Below are 26,882 nucleotides of genomic sequence, written 5' to 3'. Positions count from 1 at the left end.
TGCTCAGTGAACTGGTGGGTACAAATCTGAGGCTAGCCCTTGAGCCTTGTTTGTTTGGCAAGCTGTCCAGAAGACTAAGTACTTCTTTAATTTATAATCCTGGTCTTCGCAAAGTGCAAAATTGTGATTCACTGGAAGGCTGCAATGGCTCCCTCCGTGGTGGCCTGGTTGTACAACGTGTGTAAATTTGGGGAAGAGATTGCAGCAATTTATTTAGCAAACTATTTTAGGAAAACCTATACCACATGAGGATTGGGATGCAAGTTTGTTTCAACTTGAAACCAAGTCACACAAAATGTCTCAGGGAAGGTTATGTACAAGTGTTACGTATGGTTTGTGGAATGCCTCCTAGTCCTCATTGAGTACAAATAACCAACGAGTACCCAATTGCACAAGCGGCAGTTTGGAAGATATTTCTTTGAAATACTAAAATGTGATCTGCAGAAATGTATGATTGCCTTGCATTAAATTCAGTCTTTGGTGGATTGCAGTCACAATGGGTGATCTCGAAATGCCTTTCAGTCTCTGGTATGGCAGTTTTGGGGGATTGGTGTTACAACTTAGCCTTCCAATGGACAATTCTTGATTTGGCGATATGTCCAATCTCTAGCTTTCTTGGCAAATACCATTGTCCCTACTTTTTTCTAAAAAAATCTGTTGACACTAAATTATTCCTAAGTGGTCGTTTTTGAAAACGGGGTCCTTGTGAGTCCCAAATGACTATGGCCTTGGAATAACGAGTTAACCAAGACAAATCATTTACAGCATACATGGGTCAAAGTCAGACCAAGCTGGCACATTAAAATTTATAATCAGTCCAGAAGGCGAAAATAGTTGGTACATATCAAAATGCAAATTGACAAAATGCAAATACATGGGAATTAGTTTATGGCTCATGCTCTATTCTAATTAATTAGCAAATACAGGATACAGTCTAGCACAATGTAAATAAAGCAACAGTAAGAAGACCGACATGAAGTCTGGTAGAAAAAATAAACACAAGGAAACTGGCAAAATATTGTAAATACGGCGTCAGAATAAGGTGGACTCTACTTCATAAAGAATGCAAAGATAATTGACAGGATTCTATTGGTTTAAAGTTGAACAGTCTCTCCTAGGACATGCGCGACAGGAGTCCACGGAAAATCTTGCACACATCCCAGAAACAGCATGTTTAGTTTTTAAAACCGAGAAATTACACGCCAGGTAGTGTGAAACAAATTATACACCACAATATGCCGTGGAAAAAACAAACACATAAGGAAATTGCTTTTGCACTAATACTATCGAATAATTTTGTATTCCACATAGAAATGGTAAACAAAAACATATTTAAAACTAGAAACAGTCAGTTAGCCAAGAGAGCGGCCTTGTAAAGATTCAGTTGACCTCTGCTCGCTCCCTCCAGGACATTAACTGCACAAATAATACACTTCAAGATGGAGGGAGAACAAGACATTGAAACGGTAGGAATTAAGACTATTTTACATAATGCTGAAGGACACATTTTAACTCCGACTGCACAAATAGAGTTCAAATGGGCAATGTACAAAATGTGCAAGTGAATTGGAGGCCTCATTTAAATTTTAAAAAGAACTTACGTCAAATGCAGTTCAAGTTCTCATATGCGACCTGATCATGTTAAAACCACTATTCATTCTGAGCTCTTACACAATTAAAATGCTCATCTTGTCAATGATTTATTATTTAGTAAGAAACCTAATATTTCCTATGAAAATAAATGTTTTTCAATTCAACTCATCTTTATTTCAGCACTTTAGAGCCATAAAAGATACATGAATATAACAGTACGATAATATAAAAGAAAAAGGGTAATCCCCATTAGTTCATTACAATTTACACTGAAACCACAAAATAAATACATTCAAGGATGGATATGAGCTTCATAAAAATAGTAAAAGACATAAGTACAGTTTACATAATGCATTCTTAAAAAACAGTTAGACATTTTTTGCGGATAAAATAAATGGAAAGAAGGAATCTACTGATATAAAACCCAATGGTTCTACTAGTATCGGACTTAATTATTCTCATGGCCTCCCGGTAAGTTCTTACACCAAGGAGGTTACATAGGGGTTTCATCCATTTCCTCCTGGCTTGCGCATAGAAAGGACAGAAAAAAAGACATGCTGGTCATTTTCCTTAACACTCCAATCGCACAAAGTACAGAAATCGCTTGACATAAGGGCTCTTCATTCCGTATTGCCCTTCATAGCCCATCTAGTCAGTGTAGTATTATACAGGAGATTGCCGTACCTGAATTTCATGAATAAAGTCTTGGCTAATGGTGGTTCACTCTCATCAAGAAAAATCTCAAACAGGGGGCTATCCTTAAAAGACAAAAACATTTTAGATAAAGACCCACCAATATCCCCGTTTACCAGGCTATTCGCAAAATAGCCCCAAAACGTAGACTTAAGTATTTTTTTTTGCATTCTTGGGCATTTTCTCCGGTTTTTCCCAGAACTGTTACAGGCCAATTTTTTTGAACCAATGACAAACGTGCTGGAGCCAAGAGTTAGCATTTGTCACATCCAGAATCATTATTTCCTTTAAATTGTTCCTGTAATCTTCAAGTTCTGAGGTACACCATAACCTTACCCAGTAAGATAAAGGCCGTAATATTGCATGATGGTCTGTACGCTTGACATTCAAATCCAACATCAATGGAATTAAGGGGGTACCTTGCGGCATCTTCACCAAATTTGTCAGGAATTTATTCTCAATGGTTGAGAATAAATTTTTTGACAAAGGCCCCCAAATTTCTGCCCCATATAGAGCAGCAGACTGTGCTTTAAATTTAAATAATTGCAAGGCGGGTGTTACTGATTTACTCGTACTCCCACCATGTTTTTTTATAGTTGGAATTATATTCTGGGACAGCATCAGTTTGCTCTTTTCTATTTGGGTTTTCCATGTGAATTTGGAGTCAATAGAAACTCTCAAATAGAAAGCTCTGTACAGCTTCTAACTTCGGACCATTCAATGTCAAGTTCATTGTCTGTGATTTGTGCGGATTCAGTGCCATATATTTTGTCTTTTTTACATTTATTTCCAACCCCTTTTTGTCACAATACGACTTAAACGAGTTCAGAAGCGCCTGAAGTCCTCTGGGAGTTTGGGAAATCAGTATGGTGTCATCTGCAAAGAGTAACAGGAACCTTTTCACCATTCAATTTAGGGGAATCATTAATACAGTTTAGGTGAAGGAATATCATTCACCTATAATGAAAATAGCGTTGGGCCAGCACACAGCCTTGCCGGACTCCATGCTCAATTGGTATATTTTGTGATAGTTCCCCATTTGTCCCCCAGCGTACCCTTTTTTTCATGTTTAAACCAAATAAAGATCTGAAAAAAATGATTTCCAATCTACTGGTGCATTACCTGCACCAACATACCAGCCATCCTGGAAAGCTGAATACGCAACAATTTTATGGTGTAGGAAAGGGCAGAACAGTTTCGCTTGGTCATAGAATCTTAAAGTCAGAAAAACCAAATAATGAAAATGGAGGTAAAGATGTAAAATGCGATATTCCTGGAGTATAAGATTTAGACTTATTTAATGCACGCTAATTCCATACAGTAAATGTTAGTTTACCACAATTACTGGATAATAAAAATATGCCAAACAAGACTAACTGGTAAAGTAGATGGCCTTAAATGCACCCAAACCTTTATGTAAATAACTAGCAGCCCGCCCCGGCGTTGCCCGGGGCAGCATTTTAGGCTTCTGTGCACTCTCGCCCGTGCCCCCACCCGCCCCGACATTGCCCAGACCGCCTCCCGCCCGCCTCGCCTTTGCCTTACCTGAGCCTCCGCCACTCCTCTTTTAGGCTTCTGTGCACTCCCGCCCGGGCCCCCTCCCGCCCCGACATTGCCCAGACCGCCCACCGCCTCCTGCCTTTGCCTTACCGGAGCCACCGCTCCTCCCCGCGCTCAGGTCTTCACCGCCACTCCTCGCCGCTCGTCACCGCTCCTCCCCGCCTGTCATGACGCACGTTTAGGTCGCGGTCAGCACTACGTCACGGCCGGCGCTAGTTTTAGGGGACTACTTTGTTTTTAATTTACGTTTTATATCCTCACACCCTGAGGATTCCAACAATGTATTGGGTGTGTGGATTGGCGCTGTGGTTCCCGAGTTTACCTTGCCAAAATGTTTCTTTTCTCTCTTTATAATAGTAGTATAGATGACTGAGGGTCAGTTTATTGTAATCGCTGGTAAAGATGTTCAGGGTGCCCTGCACAGGATACATTTTATACACTGGTATTAGTAATGACATTTGACCATCACTCCAAACTAGCTGATGTTTTACTATAGGTTAACACAAGTTACCTTAAGATAAAGTACCAATGCTAGTTTCACCCTCAGTACTTTACCCTTGAAAATAAAATTGTAACAAATAAAAAAAAATTACAAAGCTTATTTAAAAATTCATAATCGCTTTGGACGTGTTCCAAGCTCCAGTTTCGGAATTAGTCGAGGAATGCAGCAGTAAAAAAACATTACAGAACTCCCAGGAATGTAGTTAGATTTACTTCTATAGCTGTTGACAAACATTGATTTCTGCACGGAACTCACCACACTGCTCGTCTGTTTCATCAGGACAATCTATTTCTCCATTGCAGAGCCATGCAAAAGGAACACATTTGTCTCCACATGTAGCCTGGTCAGTTGCATTACAAAACTGAGCTGCAAAGAAGAGAAAATAAGGTGAATAATGACACACTGGAAATAGGTGATGTGGTTGGTACTTTGTCGTATTACTTCAGAGAAAATCTAACTGACAGTGTTCTACTACAGAATGATCAAATAATATTTTATAAGGGCTCATGAACAAGTCTGAAGAATTACCATATGCAATTTAACCCTCTAAGTGCTGAAGATTCTGCCCCCACCGGACACCATCTGCTCTTGTACTAGCCCTTGGACAAGTGGGACAGTACCTAGTTATTGCCTCCGCGTTTAATCATACATTATACCTAGGCTGAATAGACTTCAACTGACATGTTGGGGATTGCAGGGAAAAGGTTTGCAAATTACTTGAGCTTTGATAGAACGCGGACTAAAAAACTAAAATGAAAAATAAAAAAAGTAAGGCTTGTGCTCAATTGAGGTTTATAGTTATGAAGAATTTTTGCCCAATAGCTAAATGTACATTTGTGACTCAGATTTGTTTTTAGTCATTAAATTACATACAAAATATGGCCTTGTCAATTTTTCAATTGATTTCTAGGAGGCCATTACTTGTTAATAAGCAAGCAAACAAACAAAAAATACACATTTACCAAGTGTCGGATAAAATACATACTTGAAAGTCCATGGGTCGCACACTACTCCACCCACCAGCGGGTATACCCCAGGAGCATCACGGAAAATGCAGTTCTTCAAAGCGAGTGCGCTTGTCGTAGAATTCGAAGTGTACAAGCAAAGTTGCAGCACCTACGCGCCGTGAGTGGTACCAGACCTGATAATATTTGGCAGCCTGCACAGCAAACCCCTGAACACTACCTATACTCTGCTGATGAAGGAAAATAATCCTGAAACACCGGTGTCCAGAGTTGGTGCTGCAACGTTGCTTGTACACTTCGAATTCTACGACAAGCGAACTCGCTTTGAAGAACTGCATTTAACGTGATGCTCCTGGGGTATACCCGCTGGTGGGTGGAGTAGTGTGAGACCCATGGACTTTTGTTAAAATACATACTTAACTACTGGAGTGTTTTGAAACACTATCTGCCAATTCCTCTGAAAAATTAAAGAGGACAGCAATCCATTGATCTAAAATGATTTAATCTTAAAATTTAAGAAACTACTTTCAGGAATGTGTGACAATTCTTCAAAGCCTAAATAAACCAATATGCCATGCTATACAGTTAAGAGCAACTAAGTATGCAATGTGGACATTATGGTTTGGCTTGACAGCACAACTGTTGCCGGACAATTAAGTATCAATACAGAGGAGCCTCAGTTAGACACATTATGGTAGCCAGAAGCACAGATTTTGATTGGGTAGGCTTGTGCTTTAACAAAATGTGTTCGCATTCCAGATGGCTGATAATTTTGTTAATTTATCCAGCTGCATTGGCTTGAACTTTCAGGGGCACCCACACACCTGACATTGTAATGCTATTGAAGTGCTTAGATATCTACATAATCTACAGTGTATGTCTCTCTGGCAGCAGCACTTTAGGTCAGCCATAGGAATTGCAGTCCCAGCAACCCTTCCATTCCATTATTAAATGTAAACGTCTGAGAGCAGATGTGTTTGAGAGCAGTATCGGATGCTCAGGGCTGTACTAATCTCACAATATTTAGATCTGGCTTGACAGTGAAACGGTCACCTAAATATAAGTGATAAAAAAAATTAATTAAAATAGACTGACAGACAACGTCCTGGACAAATTAGACATTCTGGCAGTGATCGCAGATTCAGATAACAAACCACATTTTGCTTCAAAAACGTTAACTAAGGATAACTACCAACTCTAAAGCTAGTGAGTAACTCTGCCCCTGTACGACCAATCTTACTAAAGACAAAATTGCTATTGGAACGGCTGTGTATTGTCAAAAATAAATTGGAGGACACTGAGGGGGTGTGCTCACTGCTATGTCTGCATTGTGGGTCTGCCAGAGGGAACAGGAGAGGACCCTACTGTATTCCCGGAGACTTGGAGGAAACAGTCCATGATCCTGCTTCTCTATCACCTCACTGATCGAGCATGCACAGGGAGTACCAGTGGAACAGCCACATCTGGGAGCACCACCTACACCCATGGTGACGAGGGACATCTGGGAGCACCACCTACACCCATGGTGACGAGGGTTCTGAATTACCAAGACCAGGGTGCCATACTGATGGCAGACTGAGAATAGGGATTCATCTAAAAAATAAAAAAAAAAGTGAGGCTTTTCCCCAGATTACACACTGGTGATCCAGTGGCAAAGAGCATCCTTCATTCAGGTCAAAAAGGAACTCCCAGGTTTGGGCCTGAAATTTGCTTTGTTTCCAGTGAAGCTAAGTTTCCGATCAGCAACAATCCAAATTCTTTATGCAGTCTACAGCAGCATGAGGTGGGATTAAAACTTTTGACCATGTCACTATCAGTACATCGTATTCTCCCTCCCAGTCAACTCACAGGTTGGACCAGATCAACCATAATGAGGGCGCACTACAGAGCTGCGAAACATCAAGGATCTACTCGAGAGCAAAGTCAAAGGAAGCAGTGGGAGCCAGTAGTAGCCTACCTACAGGAACTCTTGGCAACACCAAATTTGCTTTCCTTAGAGTCTAATGCATCGGGGATGATCAATTATATGAGGAACCAAGCTCCAAGTCTAACCCCCCCTCAAAGGTGCCGCCACCATGGCTTTATATCTGCTTTTTGTCGTCCTTAGCACCTCCACGTAGAGTTCATTACTAGCTCATTTGCTATGCACTACTCGTCACAACCACATGGAACATTATGGGGCCGACCTCACTACATAAGTGCTATAAACTTTATGCTTCAGAAAAGGGGGTGGTGATGAACAGAGTGTCTGAATTAAGCAGACCACTCTTACCCAGTCCAAAGATCAGGGCTTGATCCATCACCGTTATTTATCTCACTGCCCCATCCCAGCTCAGAACCTGGCTATATGCAAATTAGTCTATCCCTGGCCCAGTGCATCATGGGAACAGGGCAGACCAAACTACCAAGCCAATTCTTCACCAGAAAGGAGACAAGCTACCGGGGACCGGTTTCTGGCATTTCAGCCTCTTCGGCCCGGCTTGCTTGAATCCTGATGGAGCAGTGAGAAAGGGACTCATGTCTGAGTATACCCTGCCACACCTATAGTGGCCAAAAACTATTCAGAAAAGGGGGTGGTGATGAACAGAGTGTCTGAATTAAGCAGACCACTCTTACCCAGTCCAAAGATCCATCACCGTTATTTATCTCAGATGTGAGTCCCTTGCTCATTGCACCATCAGGATTCAAGCAAGCCGGGCCGAAGACGGCTGAAATGCCAGAAACCGGTCCCCGGAAGCTTGTTTCCTTCCCAGTGTAAGAATTGGCTTTTGTAGTCTGGTCTGCCCTGTTCCCATGATGCACTGGGCCAGGGACAGACTAATCTGCATACAGCCAGGTTCTGAAACTGGGATGGTGCAATGAGCTAAAAAACGGTGTTGGATCTAGCCCTGATCTCTTGACTGGGTAAGAGTACTCTGCTTAATTCAGAGACTCTGTCCATCACCACCCCTTGTTGTAAATAATTTTGTCCACCCTAAGCGTGGAAGGGTATACTCAGATGTGAGTCCCTTGCTCAGTGCACCATCAGGATTCAAGCAAGCCGGGCCGAAGACGGCTGAAATGCCAGAAACCGGTCCCCGGAAGCTTGTTTCCTTCCCAGTGTAAGAATTGGCTTTTGTAGTCTGGTCTGCCCTGTTCCCATGATGCACTGGGCCAGGGACAGACTAATTTGCATACAGCCAGGTTCTGAAACTGGGATGGGGCAATGAGCTAAAAAACTGTGTTGGATCTAGCCCTGATCTCTTGACTGGGTAAGAGTACTCTGCTTAATTCAGAGACTCTGTCCATCACCACCCCTTGTTGTAAATAAACTTTATGCAGCGATAACACACCCAGATTGCCTTTATACACGAGACTCACTTAGTTGGGTTGGAGGTCACTAAATTGCAGACAAAAAGTTGGTCAGGTTTATGGCACAGGCTTTTCGGTTTAAAAAGAGCACCCATGTGGATTAGGGCAGGAGTCCCTTTTAAAATAGGAGCTAAAAAAGGGACACTGAAAGCCGGTTTGTATTAGTAAAAGGCACGGTATATGGTACTCCTGAATTTACGGCTTGATATCTTAAGCTCGCCGGATAAGACAGGTGACTTACAAAAGGCTAGAGCTACATATTTTGATGCAATGCATGCCGTGACTACTCAACTTCGTGAGCACGAATACCTAATAAAGGCTATACGCCCAGTCCGCTACTGGTGCAGACAGTCACTCCTCTCCCTGTTGGATTCCCCGTAACAGTACTGCCAGGGGAAATTACCTGTACACAATCTGTCATTAGTAACGCCTTTCATGACTATTATAGAACACTTTCCAGAGCCCCAGTGATGCCCCTCTAATCGGCCATATATAACTTTACTGCCTCTCTACAGTTAAGTCAAATTTACCCAGAGACTCATCTCACCTTAGTACCCAGATATCTCAACAAGAGATTGCTTCCATACTAAGTTACCCAAAGGGAAAGCATGGGAAACTGACTACTACCTGTAGGATTTTATACTGTATTAGCCCAACTGCTGGGAACCACACTGGTAAGATACAGTTTTCAATTCTAGTTCTCTCCCCTCCACCCTCACGTTGCTAAAACCCCACAAAGATCCTTCTGGTGTAGCATCCCAACGTCAGATATCTATATGGAATACAAATTCTAAAATCTTAACCAGACTTCTAGCATGTAGGTTGTAACAGTAATCCTTGCCTTTAATAGCATTTAACATGGAGTTCCATTTGGTGTGTTCCCAGAATCTTTTAGCACTAAGAATGGTGTCTTTGTAGAGTGACCTGGCTGCCCGGATGGCAACTCTAGACATTACTTAAATGGATCTAGAGGACACGTCTGGCTGCTAGACAATATTGGGTATACCAGGGGGCCTCTTTGGATCTCAGAAATATACTTGGATTCTACCAGGATTAAATTCCTTAGAGACGAACAAAGTTGTGAATTGCACTCATCATGGAGTCTATATGGTCAGTGGACACATTAGCAACTACAACATTCAAACCAGTGGACATCACCTCACACTTCCAAGGATTCCTCTGATCCTACCAGAAAACTCCACATAAACTTCTGCAGATTATTGGTTGGGACCAACCTTCTGTCCAGAGGCTCATAAGGTGTTCAGGAGGGTGCTGTCCAGGGCTCCCAAGGTGAGCCACAGAGCATTATGATCACCATCTTGCCGGGTGACTGCAACCAGGCCTACCAAGATATGCTACAGCCCAATAGCCAGCAGGATATAACCAATAAAGCTATAACACTGAACAGCGGTATGTACGACTCTCCTCCGTGTCAGATTTGGTTCTCCCTTTGCATGCCCAGATGCAATAACTAAGTGAACACATTAAGCTGTAGCACAACAGCAGACCACCTTTTTTTTGGGGGGGGGGGGGGGGGGGGGGAACTAGAAGACCAGGAACAACCCAGGATTTACCCACATCACCCATGGAATCCTCATAAGAGACAGACAGTGGCTCTAATATACAGTTAGAACCTGCCACTATTTTCAAAGAATCCGCATTTAGGTCTGCCATATGAGTACCAATGAAATGAATTACTTTTAGCTCTGTGCCTTTGACCCATGCCTACAATACACATAGGTAGTATGCTCCACCAGATGGAAAGACTATATCTGCACTACCCATATCACTCTCCTTAGACATGCAGATTGTGATCTTGATCCAAATGGACAGCCCAACGCACCCAGAGTCTTACCCTTCCCTGAGGTGGTAGGGTCCATGGAGAAAATTGCAAACCCTGCACTGTTTTTACACGAAAAGTGACCAAGCCTCTTGGAATAAGTAGATATCAAACATCTATAAACTAGCCCCAGTTGGGGCACGAAGGTTAAGACACTAAGCGATCTATATTCTAAGAAACAATCTTGGTATGGAGGGACAGGTATGAGGCAACATCACCCGAAGTCATGGGACTCAAGCTAGGGGAAGGGGTACATATTTTTGCAGGTAATATCAGAATATTTGGAGTTAATAGATTATGGCCCCGGGTACTTTAGGACAAACGACATCCCACACCTCTACTAGCCTAAAGGCCAGAGTATCTCTGTAACTGGTAAATAATATCAGGCATCGGTCTACCATACAGATATGAAAGGTGAAAAATCTAATGTCCAGACTGAAGACCCATCTCCAGCAGCAAACGTAACAGGCATGGATCAGAGAACCAATCTTTGCCTGGCTAGCAAATGTTTGCAAAGGAATCCCTGGGGAACAAAGTTCACTTCTCAAACAGGCCCTAGCCCCACTCTTGGCCAGCCTTTTAAAAAAGTCCATTACACTACATTATGCCCAGATCAGATGCAGGCCCAGAACAAGTTAACAGACCTATCCTGGTAAATAGGGGAGTGAGGACGGGCTGTGTTGTCCACAACCCTCTTTCTACTATATAAATGATGGTTCGGTATCTCGGCTCAAGAAATGATGATGCCCCGTGTCTTGCTGGGTCAGGATCCCAGCCCTACTGGTTGCAGATAGTAACCTTTTGTCTTCTAAATCCCCTACGAGGATCCAGAAATTTGTGGATTGCTTCTGGTCCTTCTGAAGGCAGTGTGGGGTGGAGATTAACCTCAGAAAGACAAAATACATGTTTAAACCCTGCCCAACATCCCACTCTAACCAAACTCTCAGCTGTGTAGAACTGGAGAGAGTCCAGGTCTTTAATTATCTGGGGGTTACTCGCTCAGAACGCTTTGATTGGTCAACTTCTGTTCAGATGCGTAGGCTCAAACTAGAGCAACACTGTGGGGGCATTTTAAGGGCCAAACGTGGCTTTTTCATCCAGGATCTCCAGTCCTTGAAATGTATAAATGACAGACCCTTCAAGATACTAGACCAGTGACAATCAAAGTATGGCCCAGGGGCTGCATGCGGCCCCCAGAGCAGCAGCATTCAGCTTCGGTTTATTCCACTCAGCACTAACAATTTTTTTTTAACTATACAGCAGGCACTTATTTAAAGGTTAATTGCAGTTAAACAAAAGAAAGCATCTAGGCCCTTAACTTTAGGAACACAACTTTTAAAGACAGCATATATGTACAAATCCGATCGTATTTTCAAAAAGTGTATTTCATGGACCTGTAAAACCATTTCACCGTAGTAAATGAAATTATAGCAGTAACTCTGAAACGTTCATGCTTCGGCCCTCTCCCCCTCTCCCCCTACCCCCCACTCTGACAAGGCCATTAGTGATTACATCCAAGGACAAGAGATGGTTTTGTGCAGCACACATCCTGCAGTCCTGCATTTCGAGGTCCTCTTGTATGTGATAATGAGGAAAAAGTAGGGCAATTGAAAGAACGCATTTTCCCCAGGTCACACAATTTGGTCAAGTGGAGAAGGCGCGATTAATCGCAGATTTTCTGGTTTCACATTGCGCAATGGAGTTGGACCTATAGATATACATAATTCCCTTCCCCTACACTAACTTCACACGCCCTCCCCCACTGGCATCACAGCAGCCCTTGGTCACACCAAAGATCAAACTTTGCAGCCCCGGGGAAAATGTGAGTACCCATGTACTAGATCCTTAGAGGGAATAGAAAACTCGTTTACTAAGAGCTTAAACATTCTACAAACCAGTACCCTGCTTGCCCCTTTAAGGTTAGGATATGGACTTGGATGCATCCACAACATAGCTGGGTTAAATCTGCTGTTGCATTGGCGTGGTCCCAGAGTAGGACATTTTCTAGGGCCCTAGAAGATATTCGAGGACAGCCTGTGGCATATAAAATGGACTGTATTCGGATTATGAAAACAAGTCTGAGTCAGATTGGGTACGAGAACCTCTGGTCCTCCCCTGCAGACGCCATCTTACGCACCAAGTCAGAGTTAAAAGGTGCCTATTGGCACCGCATAGACAACTTAATTCTATTCTTCCTAGGGCTAGTTCTCACTAGATTTTTTTACGGTGAGGAAAGTAAATTACCATCTGTAGGCGTTCATGGATGAGATTGAACCCCCCGTGAAGTCTTTAAATATTCACTTTCATATAGGGACCATGCCAACCTGCTCCTTCACAGCTAAATGGAAACGTTACCCTTGTGATGGAGAATGAGATGGGTTTTCTGTTCTGCCCCCCAGGTGGTGGAAACTGAGCATTTTGTCTTTATCAGTCCGACATATTAAGGTATCAGAAGGAAGTGTATTTTAAAAGTTTGATGAAACCTGGGTTTTAGGAATTTGATGACCGTGTATAGAATATTAAAAAGTGATATTTGAATCGGGCGGATGAAATCCGATATGGGCGGATGAAATCCGATATCCCAAGTAAAACCACCTATAATAGACGGGGGAGAGAGTCGCGTTTGGACTATGTTATGGTCCAACTAACGAGGTGGGCTACAATCCGGGACTGAGAGCGATCATAATGCCCTGGAGCTTGACCTGGTGCACCCAGGCTCTTTAGCCTTGGGGCCTATAGTAGAAGGGAACAAACCCGCGCTCCTCCTTGATAACAGCAGGAGAAGAATTAGGTGGGAAAATATGGTTGCAACCAAGGACAAACTTCCCCTACTATATGCTGAGATTGTCCCGATTCTGGAAGTCGTGGGAAGTTGTGACATTAAGGAAAATGATATAGACTCCCAGACTAGAGTATTTAAGGCCCATGAGGACCTCACAAAAGTGACGGCACTACACTTAACTAGTAGTCCATGTAAGACCAGAGCAAGGCCCAGAGGCAAAGCACTGTGGTACAATCGAGCATGTAGACAGGCTAAATCAGAACTTCTCAAAGTAGTCAAGGAGGGGGTAGGAGGAGAATGCCTGAAACATAGCAGGCAAGCATATAAAAGGCTCCTTAACCAGGCTAAATTAGAATGGGAACAAAATCAGTGGGAAGAGCTCACAAAGGCTTTGGCACTCCAAAACCAACGGCTATTTTGGAGGGTAGTAAATGGGGGGTCAGGGAATTTACAATCGGCACTGGAGCCAAACATAGCGCCCGGGGTTTGGCAGGCCCATTTCCAGTCGCTCTATAGTTCTGAGCCAGGAGAACTCCCTGCATCTATCGAGGTGGAGGGGTCGGGCCACCAAGGGGAGGCAATTACACTGGGCGAGGTTATTGTCGCTATCTCGGGCCTGGCTTCTGCGAAGGCGCCGGGACTAGATAGCCTACCGGGGGACTTGTTCAAACAGGAGCCCATCGTTTGGGCACCTTATTTCGTGGCCCTTTTCAACAGTGTTCTTGGTGGGATGGAAATCCCCGGTACTTGGCTGGGGGCAGAGGTGGTCCCTATCTTTAAAAAGGGATCCCCTCTGCTCCCAGCCAACTACAGGCCAATCAGCCTGATTGATGTCCCCCAGAAACTGTTTGGCAGGGTCTTGTTGAACAGGCTTCAGGACTGGATAGAGGAGATGGGAGCCCTCAGTCCCTATCAGGCGGGGTTTAGGAAGGGGGTATCCACAGTGGACCAAGTATTTAGATTGAATTTAATCTATTGGAAGACAGCAAAGTTCGACGGCGGCAGTCTGTACACAATTTTTGTGGACTTACGGGCCGCTTTCGACTTGGTCCCCAGGGGGAAACTCTGGAGCATCCTGGCAGAGATGGGCGTCCCCCCAGACATCCTGTTAATCTTGCAGAGGCTCCATCATGGTAACTTTGCCCGAGTGAGGTGCGGGAGGTCGGGGGAGTTGACTGACAGGTTCCCCGTTGGCCGAGGGGTAAGACAGGGCTGTGTGCTGGCGCCGACCCTGTTTTGCCTTTTTGTCAACGGGGTAATCGCCCATCTCAATGCCACTGATTATACCGACTCCCCCAAACTAAATGGCCGCAGGGTGCCCGCAATTATGTTTGCGGATGACACCCTGCTGCTTTCAAAAACCCCTATGGGTATCCAAAGGATACTTGACTCCTTCACTGCATTCTGCCTTGATAGAGGGTTAGAAATTAATGCCACTAAAACCAAATTTATGGTTCTAAACCCGAGCCATAAATTGCGCCAGAATCCGCAACTGGGAACTGCGCGGTTGGAGAGAGTGGCCACCTTTGAATATCTGGGTGTGACCCTCAATGAAACTATGACCTGGGGATCCCACCAGAGCAGGGCAAATCTTAAACTCGTGCAATCTACGGGAGGTATTGCACGAATAATGATTGGCTCGTCATACCGGCCATTGGGCCCCTTAATTCAGATATATAAGGCTCAGGCGAGGGGAGCAATTATGTATGGGGCCGAACTGTGGGGGCACACGCCCTGTCATAGCCTCTCTCTCACAGAAAACAAATTCATAAGAAAGGTGGCTGCTCTCCCCCCGAGCACACCGCTTCTTCCATTGAGGCTTGATTTAGGACTACGACCATTAGCGGATGAGATAGGCCTGAGACCCATAGCCTTTTGGCGCAGGCTATGGAGCAGCACTGATCTCACGGACTACAGGGCAGAAATGGTCGAACTATTGAAACACCCGAAGGTGCTTAGTGTCCCTTGGGTTAAAAACATTCAAGCCACTTGTATGGACTTGGGGCTCCCCGATTTATGGACAGACCCGGCCACGGCAGCACTTAATATTTCCAAGAAGTCCCTGTCGACTCTATATCATGAACGCAAATTGGCAGGGGCCATAGCTGCCCAGTCAGATGGGTCCCTATCAGCTGTGTTCCTACAGAGCAAGGACACCTATAGGCTTGAAAAGGCCCTGGACCCCATTTATCCCATACTTGCCAGAAAATTGTACCTCCAGTGGCGGTATGGCACATTACCCCTCCGGTCTTTCACCAGTCTGTGGCCGTCGGCTGCCCCTGTAAAGCATTGCCCTGTGTGCGAGGATAGGGATGAAAATGACTTGCATGTCGTTTTTTTTTGCCCAGCCTATAGGGCAGCCAGAAAGTATTGGCTGCTTCCATTGATAAGGAACATGGGTGGCAGGGAATATGCACCAATGTACAGGATTTTAAAAACTGATGTTACTGGCCCAACTGTTTTCGCACTTTCTAAGTTTTTCTCTAATGTGTGGTATATACGAAACCGTCTTTTAAAAAATGTTGGGTAGTGTTTAAACATTTTTTAAATTCATTGTAAAGTTGTTTAACCCTGTACAGACTTTTTTATATATATTCAATATTCTACCCGTAATGAGATTTGTATATGTGTATTGTGCATCTTTTATGACCAAATGGTCGAAATAAAGATTGGAAATGAAATGATATTTGAATCTTTGTGTTTGATTTTTTATGCATATGTGGAGGCTTAGACAGAAAATGCCTAGCTGATGGATTAGGTCTTATCTATTGCGGCCATTCAAAAAAACAAACTTTAAACTGTAACTGTAATATGCCTTTGTTTTAAACTGTACCAAATTTGGATTTCTCCAATGTCTTTATGAATTCAAAGATTTATACAAATTATTTTCTTCATACGGTTTTAACATTCGCTTATGGCCATTGTGCCGAAATAAAGAATGAGGTTATACATGATTGTATAGGTAAATTTATAATATTTTCTGATAGTTGTATGAAGCTGCAATGTGCATCCGTATATGCCTATGTACAATAAAAATATTGTAAAAAAGTTGTGACTTGTTCGCATACAATTGAAGGATTTTTATAGCAAAGGATGGTGCACCAGAATTTAGCAGTCCAAACAAGCTGTTGTATTTTTGAAAAAAGTCCTTTGTTTTCAATCTTTAAAAAGGCCTACAATTGAAGGACCTTCACAATGGGCAACTGGTCGTCTTTCAGTTGCCAATTTCTGAAATTTGGATGTTAAACTGGTACTTAGGAGGTGAAATACTTGCCCAGACAGTACTAGCATATGTAAAAAACTACAAAATAGTGAAGTAACTATCAAAAAATGTGCTGCAATATGCTGCATAATTTGCCTTTACTTGATGCATAATTTAGTAAAGCCTGATGCCTAATTTGGTGCTATCCTGCTGCCTAAATCCAGTGGTCCTGTGTAGTTTATGGTAACAAGTCAACGTTCATGCCTGTAGACCTGATCCATTTATGAAAAGTTATGATGAAAGCACGAGGCCTGACTTTGAAAAAAGATAGTCACTAGGCATTTAAGTGTTGATTGCTATTACTACATACTAAAGCCTATGGATAGGTATTTTGTTATATGGAGTTTCAGATTACCATAGTAGCCAATGGTTTTGGTATTTGTTACTGTGTATCGCAAACTGAATATAGAAGGCTTGCTCTGTGAGAATCTTGTTGGGCCCTCCCAGTAGACAGTATTTTGCTTAGCCAACTGCAATTTTGTATTGCTTTTTAATTTTAGGTCGGATTTTTGCCTCGTTGAAGAGCTTATTGTGAGAAATTGGGTTGAGGGGAGGCAGTGTGAGCCCTGCTCAAGCAACAGCCATAATCCTTGTCCGGGTGAACCATAAAAAAGTCACTTAACTAACCTGTGCTTAACCATCTGGTAGCTCGGCACAAAAGACGTTTGGTTGAACTTAGAGGAAATTGTAGTGTAGCTCCTATTTTCCCAATAGGCTCTGCGCATTGGAATAGTACCTACAGCAGTAAAGGCCTAGGCCAGACGTTAACTAGGTCTACTACTGTCGATACTAGACTTAATTTTTGGGTTTGCCAGCTAAGCTCAGAGTTCGCTAGAAACTTTCTCGAATGTTCAAGGAAGGATTAACTCCCCTGATTAGACAAGAAGGGATTTAGTTTCCGACAACCATAGAACATGACAACTTTGCTCTCCCCTAATCAAGAGTCAATCTCCAGAGTCGTGTGAGCACAAGGCAATTATTTTACTCAGTCAGTACGTGCATTCTTAGTCTCATCAGAATGTAGAGAAAAGGAAGAGACGGGCGTGTTCAATAAAGGATGTTATTTATTGATCAGTCTCTTTTCTCGTACAAGAGAAATGGATCGATATTATTGCAATACTTATAGTTAAGTAAAGTGCATACATTAGAAGCAATAGTATAAAATAATACTGTAAAAACATTGATATGGTTTCTGAGCCATATGATGTTTAAAATGATTAAAATATATTTACATACACATATACATTTGACTAAACGTACTCAACTGGTGTTTCTAAATACGCCTACCCCGTGTACCTGACCTAAGTCTAATGCGTGGGCGGGAATAGAAAGTTACAGTTTAAGTTAAGTTTGTTTTTGCCAAGTGAATAACTAAAGAATTCTCTAGGAGGGGTTATTCAGTTCTGTACCTGGAATTTAGGATGAATGAGGAATGGTATCTCTTTCTCTGCTCTCGATATTCCAGGCTGCCTGCGAGGGCTGCCCAGAAGCGCCGGTGCAGGGTCTCTCGGCTTGAGATAGCAGCGCGTCTCTCAGCGCGTCAGGAAGGCGGGGCTGCTGCCTGCGGGGTCTGCTTCTGCTTTCGGCTTCGGCAAGTATGGCTGCTCCGTCTTGTCACCATGCGTGTCTTTGCATAGGGCAAGGTCGGCAATATTTATACCTTAAAGGTGCCGGGATTGACGTAAGGATGGACATAGGTACGTCAATAAAGATGTCATACGACTTGCTCGTTAGCACATTCTTTTGCAAAAGTTCTCTGTGAAATCAAAACAATGGCCGCACGGATTGTCCAGGTTGTCATAGGTTTGATTTGTTATGAGAACGTCGTATGCCTTATCAGGGGCTGGAGGAATGTCGCTTGTCTAATTAGATCTCAAGCGTTATGACCTAATCAGATAACACGTTCCTGTGCCGTAGTGTGACTGCGTCAGATAACGGTATCTGCATCATGGGGGATTTCTTGCCTCATGGGCTGACTGTTAGTTAACTAGCTAGTTAGTTTAACCAGAATAGGGTCAGGAATAGGGGGATCGATTCAGAACCTATAGAAATACACGACACCCACTCCACGCTAACTATGGTCATATCTACTAATCTATGCATAGTATAACATAGTACAACATACTATAGAGTATAGTGTATACCTTACCACCCCAAAATACATAAATGCATTTTGAAATTTTCAAATATACTGAAAAATTGCAGTCATATATATTGTATGCACTTAAGCTATGAATTAAATGCAAAAGTAAACACGCATTTTATGCATTATTGCTTGTTGGTATATGAGAAATACACATGAAATGGCTCTTAATATGGCTATACAGAAAAAAAGTCGAAACCATTTCATCACATAATATATTTTGTGAACATACCAGCGGGCAGCTAAAGTCTATAAAGTATTTAAAAATAGAAATCTTAGTTCTCTAGGAATAGTTTCTTACTTTAAGCAGAAGATCAGTGTCCCGGGAAAAAATATATAGAAAAATATTTCTAGGGGCTTGCTGAAAAAATTGCTGTCCGTGAACTGGATTGTAATTGTTCATGTGACTTTATTTTTAAAGTTGAAGGCCGAATTCAGGGAACGCCGTGTGCGAGTTTACTCAAAAGTCTCTATATCTGTTCCGGAGAGAACATCATATCATTCAGGCTTTCGAAAAAACTGTCAACAGCTTCATGGGAAAGTTCCTCTAAGTCGGAAATAGGGGTAACCATGCATTCGTGCGCATGATTGTCTCCATTGACATTCTGATTTGCATTACTGACAGAAGGTCGTACCTGTTCGATGCTGCTTTCATCTTGAACTTCACTACCCTTCAATCGCAGTGGTGAAGATTCCAGGAATGCCGTCATCAGAATTGGCAGCCTTTGAGGGCAGCACAGTGCGTGAACCTGGTAGGAACCAACAGTGTATCTGCATCCACCGGCGCATCCGATTGTAGCGTCAGACAGGTGTCTAACACGCATTCTTCTCCGCATAGCAGACACCTTAGTACAGGTAAAACACACCTTTGCCACATTGGTCGAAATCATAGAAACCAAGTCATGTTCAGGTCTCTAAGCCGGGAGAGTCCCAGGATTTTTGATATCCGGTCCCGGTATCCAATGGCTAGGATCGTTTCTTCCATGGTCGTCAGAGTTTGATCTGTGACATGGGTTGCCATAACGAAAAATAAGGACTAGGAATAGGATTCCTGCAATTAGTCCCAGGATCAGGGGAAGTCCGCCAAAAATCGAATGGACGAAATCTGGAAAAATACCCAGTATGGCTTTGAATGGTGTTAATGCCATCGAAAATACTGTCTTAAATACCTTTGAGACCCCAGTGGTATCAGAAATATTTAAGATTTCGCTCAGGATTTCCGCGAAATGTACGGGGGAATTGGTTGATAATAATGTATGTATCTCTGCAGTCGTCCTTGCGACTTGTAGATCATACGTTTCTTTAGATGACGTGAGCCTTGTAGGAGTCTGAAGAAGCACTGTTTTCATTCTGCTTAAAGTGTCTATTCGAATAGAAGTAATTTTCAAACCGGGCCATGCCCTTGCCTCCCTGTCTGGAAAGGAGCTGGGGAACAAAGAACGTCCACAGCACTTGACCTTCGCCGTCGTAGTGACGAGATAAGGAGTCCCGGGCATAAGACTACAACATCTGCGGTCTACAATAAGAATGTAACTCCCATTATAGAGTCTTTGAAAGAATGGTTCTATTTCAGTTGCAGGTGCGCCTTGCTGGTGACATGAAAGGTTGTATGAATTCCCTTCACAGGCTCCGTGCAAACTAATACCGTTACACAGAAGCGTGCCGCTTAGTGACATAGCACAATTGTTGCCACTGAGAAACACTTTGTCCTTTATTACTGACACATGCATGTGAATAGGGCAGGTTCCAAGTTGTTTTAAGGTACCCCTTTCCCAATTTCTCGTACATGCCAGCCTGTATATATTTTTGGCAGTATTGAAACCTGAAGGTTGAGATTGGAATATTTATGATTCCGTGGATTATCCATTCACTGACAGGTCGTTCTGACATTGTCATTGGTAATCTTTCAAGTTTTTCAATGCTCAAGATTGTATAATCAGCACCCTTTTGCGCCATACCGATTTGTCTATCAGTAAGGTTAAAGATTTGGAATAGTGACGTTGTGTTGATTAAACGCCAAGGCACATAGCCTGAACGCAGGTTTTGTAACGTCCAGCCAAGCTGTACAATAGAACGCAATTGTGACTGACCATGTTGTAATAACAGTAAGTCTTGCGATAATATATCGATTGCTGAAGACACAATGCTGTCCAATGAAAAAAATTCTGGAGGACAGAGTCATTAACCCATTGTCCACTACAGAAAGTGATTTTTCCGAATTAATACGGTCAATTTCCCGTATTCTTTCTGCTGTCTCAATTTGAGTAACCTTCCAGGCCTCATTGTATGCTGCATATACAGAGGCTGCTATGAAACGCTTTTGACGCTGTTTGCGTGGTCCCAGTATGAAATCACGCAAGTCAGCACCATCAGTAAGTAAAGTTAGGTGTTGCTTAATTTCAGGCAGTGTGGAAGTTTGTAGCCATTGAAGGCATAATTTGCCCACACTGTAGGTTATTATCCCTGGGTGATGTCTTTGAGGATATCTAGGGTCTGGCCTGGTCATTTTGAAACCCTGTGTTTTATTCAGGAATCTATCTTGACAGTTATTTGTATCTGTGGGCCAGATCAACCATTGTTTCCAATCAGGATGTGTTCTGTTTTGGTTAAGTATATGGTTTATGTCGATTTCTTCATCTGTATCAGAGTTATTGCTAAACATCGTTGGCTTTGGAATAGACAGGTTATTTAAATCTTTGATTTTGGCTAAGCCAAGACAGGTGGTTTGTTGAACAGTGTCATTTAGAAATATCATTTGTTCTGGGATCATGCAGGCTCTAAACAAAGCTTCTAAACCCTGTACTTGCCATTCTTTTGTACCCCAAACACTTTTCAAATCAACATTTTTGTCCCAATAATTAAATCCAAAAGTATTCATTTGTTCAAAGAACGAGTCAGAATAAATCAATTTTGTGTTGGTTATCATGGTTTTGGTCCCTGTCTTGTTTGACAATTTATAATAAAATGTTTCAGCATTACTAGTGTTAAAACCTTGAAAGTATGAATATTTGTCATAAATGGTTCTTGAGCTCCCTTTTGGAGGTGTAGCACAATGTTCCCATTGATTATAATTTAAAACATTTCTAGGTTGTGCAGATTTATGCAAGAAATGGTTACCATAATGGTTATAGCAATACATACTATCATAATTTGTAGAACCCTGCAAATAATCATGTTTTGTAAATTTAGCAGACATTACTAAGTCAGACATCATATTGTTAATACTTTCAAAGTCCCAATCATCAGCAAATGAGTTTGGTTTTGCAAAGTCACTCAAGGAGATCTTGATTTGGTGTGGATATTTCAGGATCTCGACCGGACCATAAATTTCATAGTCAGTGTTGTCCCAGGCTACCCCACCAGGTATCGGAATTGCTGTGAAGTTGGCTGAAGAAAGTTCTGAAGAAAGTTCTCTTTTCTCGATGTGTGAAGATGTCTGTGGTTTGAGGACCAAGTTGATGTTCTGACTTGCTGTGTCCATTTTAGCATATTTTCCCTCAATGAAGCGTCCCAAAGTAAATACCATGATGAGCCAAAGTATGAGGATAAATGCACCAAAACCCACCCAAAATTCAATCCATGGAGAAATCAGATATGTTTCTTTCAGTTGTTTCAAAAGTTCCTTAGCTTTGTCTTTAAAGGATTTTGATGATGGCTGTGTCTTTTGTTCGCTGAAACCTTCAGAGGAATCATCGAAGTTGATGAAGTAACCAGATGCAGTTCTGTCAATTGTTCCAATTGGTTCAGGATTTTTGTTTCTTGCATTTTCACTTGGTACTTCAGTATAGATTGGTGTGTCTCTGCTAAATGTCTTTATTTGGGTTTTCAGAGGTCTTAGTTCTATTGCATTGTTGCATAGTCCTTGTTGTTCTTCTGTAGGCGTTTCGAATGTGATGAGCCTCTTTGATAGAACCTCTGTACTGGTAGCAAACCTTGGTGTTCTGCTACTTATTGGGAGTCCACTTGGCCTACCGTTTGTTATCGGCCACATGTTGTGGTTTTACCAGGTCGATGGATACAACTCGGTTCTCCTTTTTTCCAGCAAGTGGCGGTAGTACAACTGATCTTGTCCCGTTGACAGACAAGACAGGAACTGCTTTTCTGTAAGAAGGCCCAAATTCCTTCTTTACCGCGATCTTCTCCCTGACTAGATCCCCGACTTTTGGAATCCAGACAGGTCTTGCTGGGACAGGTGGTGATTCTTCAGTGGTTGTTGGCTGTTTCAACTGTATGTTGCTCAGGTCTTTTCTTGTTTTGTTTAAGTCCTGCAAAATAGCCAAACGGTCTTTGACATCAAAGGTTTTTTCTATTACCACTGAAGTCTGACTATCAAGGTCAGAGATCTTCATCCTAGTTCCGAATAATAATTCGTACGGACTGAATCCCTTCAGAGAATTTCTTGGCAAGTTATTTAGACTACGTTGGACACTTATTAGATGTTTGACCCACCCAGCTCCCGAACCTAATATCCTTTCTATTAGAGATTGCTTTCTGCCTTGGTTTTTTCTTTACACCATCCCATACCCTCAGGAAGGAAGTGAGAAGATTCCCGCTGGGCTGTGCTCATTTGGCCATGTTTCCTCCCCCCAGGCTGGATTGCCTGAGTGAAAAAAAAAAAAAATGGTCGAACGTAGCATGCTCTTAGCGTATATGCCATTTAGACTCGCAAATCTTGTATAACAGTCCGGACGTCAGCCGAGTGCTGTGGATCTACATTATAAGTGGAACTAGCCCGTGTATGTTAATCGCAAGCCCTGGTTGTTAAAGGTGATATTATCTGCCTTGATACGGCGAGGTATTAAACTGGTTCTCTCCCCACTGCGATCTCTGTTGCAGTTTGGGCAGTTTTTTACAAACATGGTGTAGTGCAGGCTCATGCCTGGCCACCAGTACCGTGATTGTAATTCTTCCAGAGAATCTTTTAATTTATGGTGTCTGAGACCCTCGCCCATATGTGCGTCTGCGATTAACAAGTGTCTCCTGTCCATGTTTGGAATCACTCTATCCCCCACTCCAGGGATTCGAGCAAAAGGGACGGAGTTTGCATCGATTATGTAGGTATAATTGAGTGGATAGTTGATCGGTAACGCTGAGCAGTCGCCTTTTGATGACGTTTTCACTGCCAGCAATGTTTCGCCGTCAATGTATTTTAATGTACGCTTTTTTCGATCTACGGGAGCCGGTTTACTGGCTGCCGCTGCGGCTGTTTCAGCCAATGAATTCCCTACAACGTGAACGCCATCACGCTGATGACTCAGTGAGTGTGTCACGTGAGTCTTTGGTAGTTCTTTTTTCAAAAGAGCTACTTGTTCCCAGAGCAGTCTCTGCTTTATTGGTGCATCTGTGTCATCTTTGTAACCGTTCTGAATCCAGGTCTGCAAATCGCTGTTATATGATTTGACGCAGTAATATGAATCTGACACTATAAGTGTCGGGAATTCGCGATCCGCATTATCCAGCGCCATTTTCAATGCTATTATTTCAGTTTGTTTTTCTGAATTAGTTTCTACTGAGTGTGATTTTGTTAATAGAGGTCTTAGTTTACCTCCGCGCCACACTTCTTTTGTAATCCCACATGTGGGGTTGTATGCTTGTTCTCCCCAGACGGGAGGTTGAGCATGTCCGTCTGTATAGATTACACAGGCGTAATGTCGTAGAGGCAGAATGTCGATTGGCAGAGGATACGTCTTTTCATATTTTAGATTTTCCAATTCTTCTAGTTCTGGATCAAAGAAGTAGTATACTTTGTCCGTTGTGATTGAATTTACCCATTGTAACCATTCTGGATCCAATGTTGTTGTTGGTAAATTACACGGTGTTGTTAGTGCCTCGAAGGCGGATTCAGCTGTTCTGACCGTGATATGTCTACCGTCAGCTATGTCTTTTTTCTCTAGCTATTGCGGTTTGAACTGCTTGAACAATTTTTCCTTTGCTGCTGAATCTCTGTTCAGCTTTTGTGTACAAGTGTGATTTGAATGCAATTGGTACCTTTTCTCCCTCATTAGAGGTCAGGTATGTGAATCCGCATCTCCCTGGGATGACTCGGATCACAAGGTTGCGTGTATTATCACGTGTTTCTAATTTTGTTTTAATTAGCATGTCTGTTTGTAAGGATCTCAAAATTTCTGTGTGTGCTTGAGTCCAACTGGATCTTTTAAAGTCTGGTTTAATTAGATCATAAAGGGGTTTGACCCTTTCTGCGTAATTTGCAATATATGTTCTTCCGAAATTTAGGAAGCCTAGAATTGACTGTAGGTTTTTTTAGTGTTTTAGGAGCTTGGATTACGGCACATTTCTCTAGGAAATTGTCTGCCAGGCTTTTCCCTTCACTTGATAACTCATATCCTAAGAATAGGACCGTCAGATGGGCAATTCTGGATTTTTTGAAGTTGAATTTGTAACCCTCTGCAGCGAAACCAAGTATTATGGTGTTCACTCTTTTCAAGTGAGTCTCCAAGTCATCATCTGTTAAGTAAATGTCATCGACATAAGATAATGCTTCATCATCATATAGTTGTAGTAATTCTGTTACTCTCGCTGAGAATACCCCCGGGCTGTTCTTGTACCCCTGGGCTAACCGACAGAATTGTTTTTGAGTGCCATTTACTGAGAATGCAGTTAAATATCTGCTCTCTGGTGCTATGTTTTGACAAAAGAATCCATTGGAGATGTCCAAGGTTGTTTTGTATTTTTTGCGCACTATGTTATTCATTAGTGCAGCACTGTGTGAGTTTTGCACTGCAAAAGTTTTGCAACATGTGTTAAGGTGTCGGTAATCCAAAACTAGACGATATGAATTGTCTGGTTTGGAGACCGGAAACAAAGGATTGTTCATTTGTGAGGTGCAAGTTTCAATCACCCCCTGGTATTCTAGCTGATCTAGTATTTCATTTACTTGTTTTTTAGCTTCTTGCTTAATTGGGTACTGCCTTTGTGCAGTTGGTTGTGATTTTAACTGGATTTTGTGAGGAGGAGAATCCTCATCCCATCCTACATGATTTTTATATAAAGCAGGTGCTAAGGCCACTGCCCACTTTCTAGCAAGTGTATATTTTTTTATGAATCGGTATTTGATTCGAGAAGGCAGGCATAATTACTTCTTCGCCATGAGGGCACTCCCTGACAAACTCTGGTGGCCAGTCTTTTTCAGCTAGAAGGATGTCATAGCCTTTGGAGAGGTTATCCCAAAATAGTCCCCTTATTTTCCTAGTCTTATCTCCCTCTATACGTAATGTTATCTCGTATATCTTGTGGGGCTTGCTAACTCTGGTATCTGCAGTTTCCACTTGAAGATATTCATTCGTGTCCACTGTCTCCAGATGATTCATAAGGACTTTGCGAGCTATGCTCACCTCTGCTGCGCTGTCTAGCATTGTCTGAGCCCACTCTCCGTTTTTCAGTTGTGTCCTCAGTATTCTCGGCATTGTTAACTACCTTGATACTGGCTACCTTCTTTTTTGGAAATTGTAATTTCTTTTTCAGTTGAGCAGGTTCCTTGTCTTTGGACTTGGCGTGCTCTTCTGATCGTCCTCTTCTTTCCGATTTCTGCGAGGAAGTCGGAAAAGATTGAGAGGGACGTGTATCAATGTCTTGATATCTATCAGGTTTTTTAATATTATCCCTATTTCTAAGGTTATATCTATTCCCAGAGGGGTCACTCTGGGGTGACCTCTGTCTCGGGTTTGGAGATTTCTCTCTTCGCCTAGGAGACCTTCCTCTGGACTGGAATTTCTTTTCTTTGGGATTGGATTGTTTGTTTCCATCCCAGTTCTTTTTTGGTGAATTATTATTAAAAAATATTTTTTCTGGACTAGTAGTCAGTTGCGGTTTTACTGGTATTCCACCTAGACTATCTCTGCCTAGTTCTTCATAGGATTTTTCTATGATTCTGGCAATTTCAGCTGGTTGGTCTGCTATATCTGTCTCTTTTAACCTCTGGCGGATCGCCACGTTTGCTGCTTCACCTTTTATGTTGGCTAATAATATAGCCGAGACCTGCTTGAAGTCTTTCAATAATTTCATACCAAGAGTTAAAGCAGGTTCTGGACCGTATTCATCTTGAATTTGTTTTAGCACATCTGGTATCACCGAAATGGATGGAACACCGTGCGTTTTTGTGTAGATGGAAGCAAAGACTGTACCCCAAGTGTCACAGTCCTCTATGTGTGGTGCGATTCCCATTGGGAGACAT

At 42.5% G+C, this 26,882-nt stretch overlaps 1 protein-coding gene across 1 annotated transcript in view; it reads right to left on the bottom strand.

Annotated features, from left to right (window-relative positions):
• Window positions 1–26,882, bottom strand: part of LOC144820278 (uncharacterized) — a 988,894-nt gene that overhangs the window by 899,275 nt on the left and 62,737 nt on the right. The window contains exon 2 of the mRNA XM_078677866.1: window positions 4,604–4,714. Coding sequence (XP_078533992.1) covers window positions 4,604–4,714 — 111 coding nt within the window. The remainder of the gene's footprint in view (window positions 1–4,603; window positions 4,715–26,882) is intronic.

Source organism: Lissotriton helveticus, chromosome 2_1 (genome assembly GCF_964261635.1).
Source record: "Lissotriton helveticus chromosome 2_1, aLisHel1.1, whole genome shotgun sequence".
NCBI lineage: Eukaryota > Metazoa > Chordata > Amphibia > Caudata > Salamandridae > Lissotriton > Lissotriton helveticus.
This window is presented reverse-complemented; position numbering and strand designations above follow the sequence as displayed.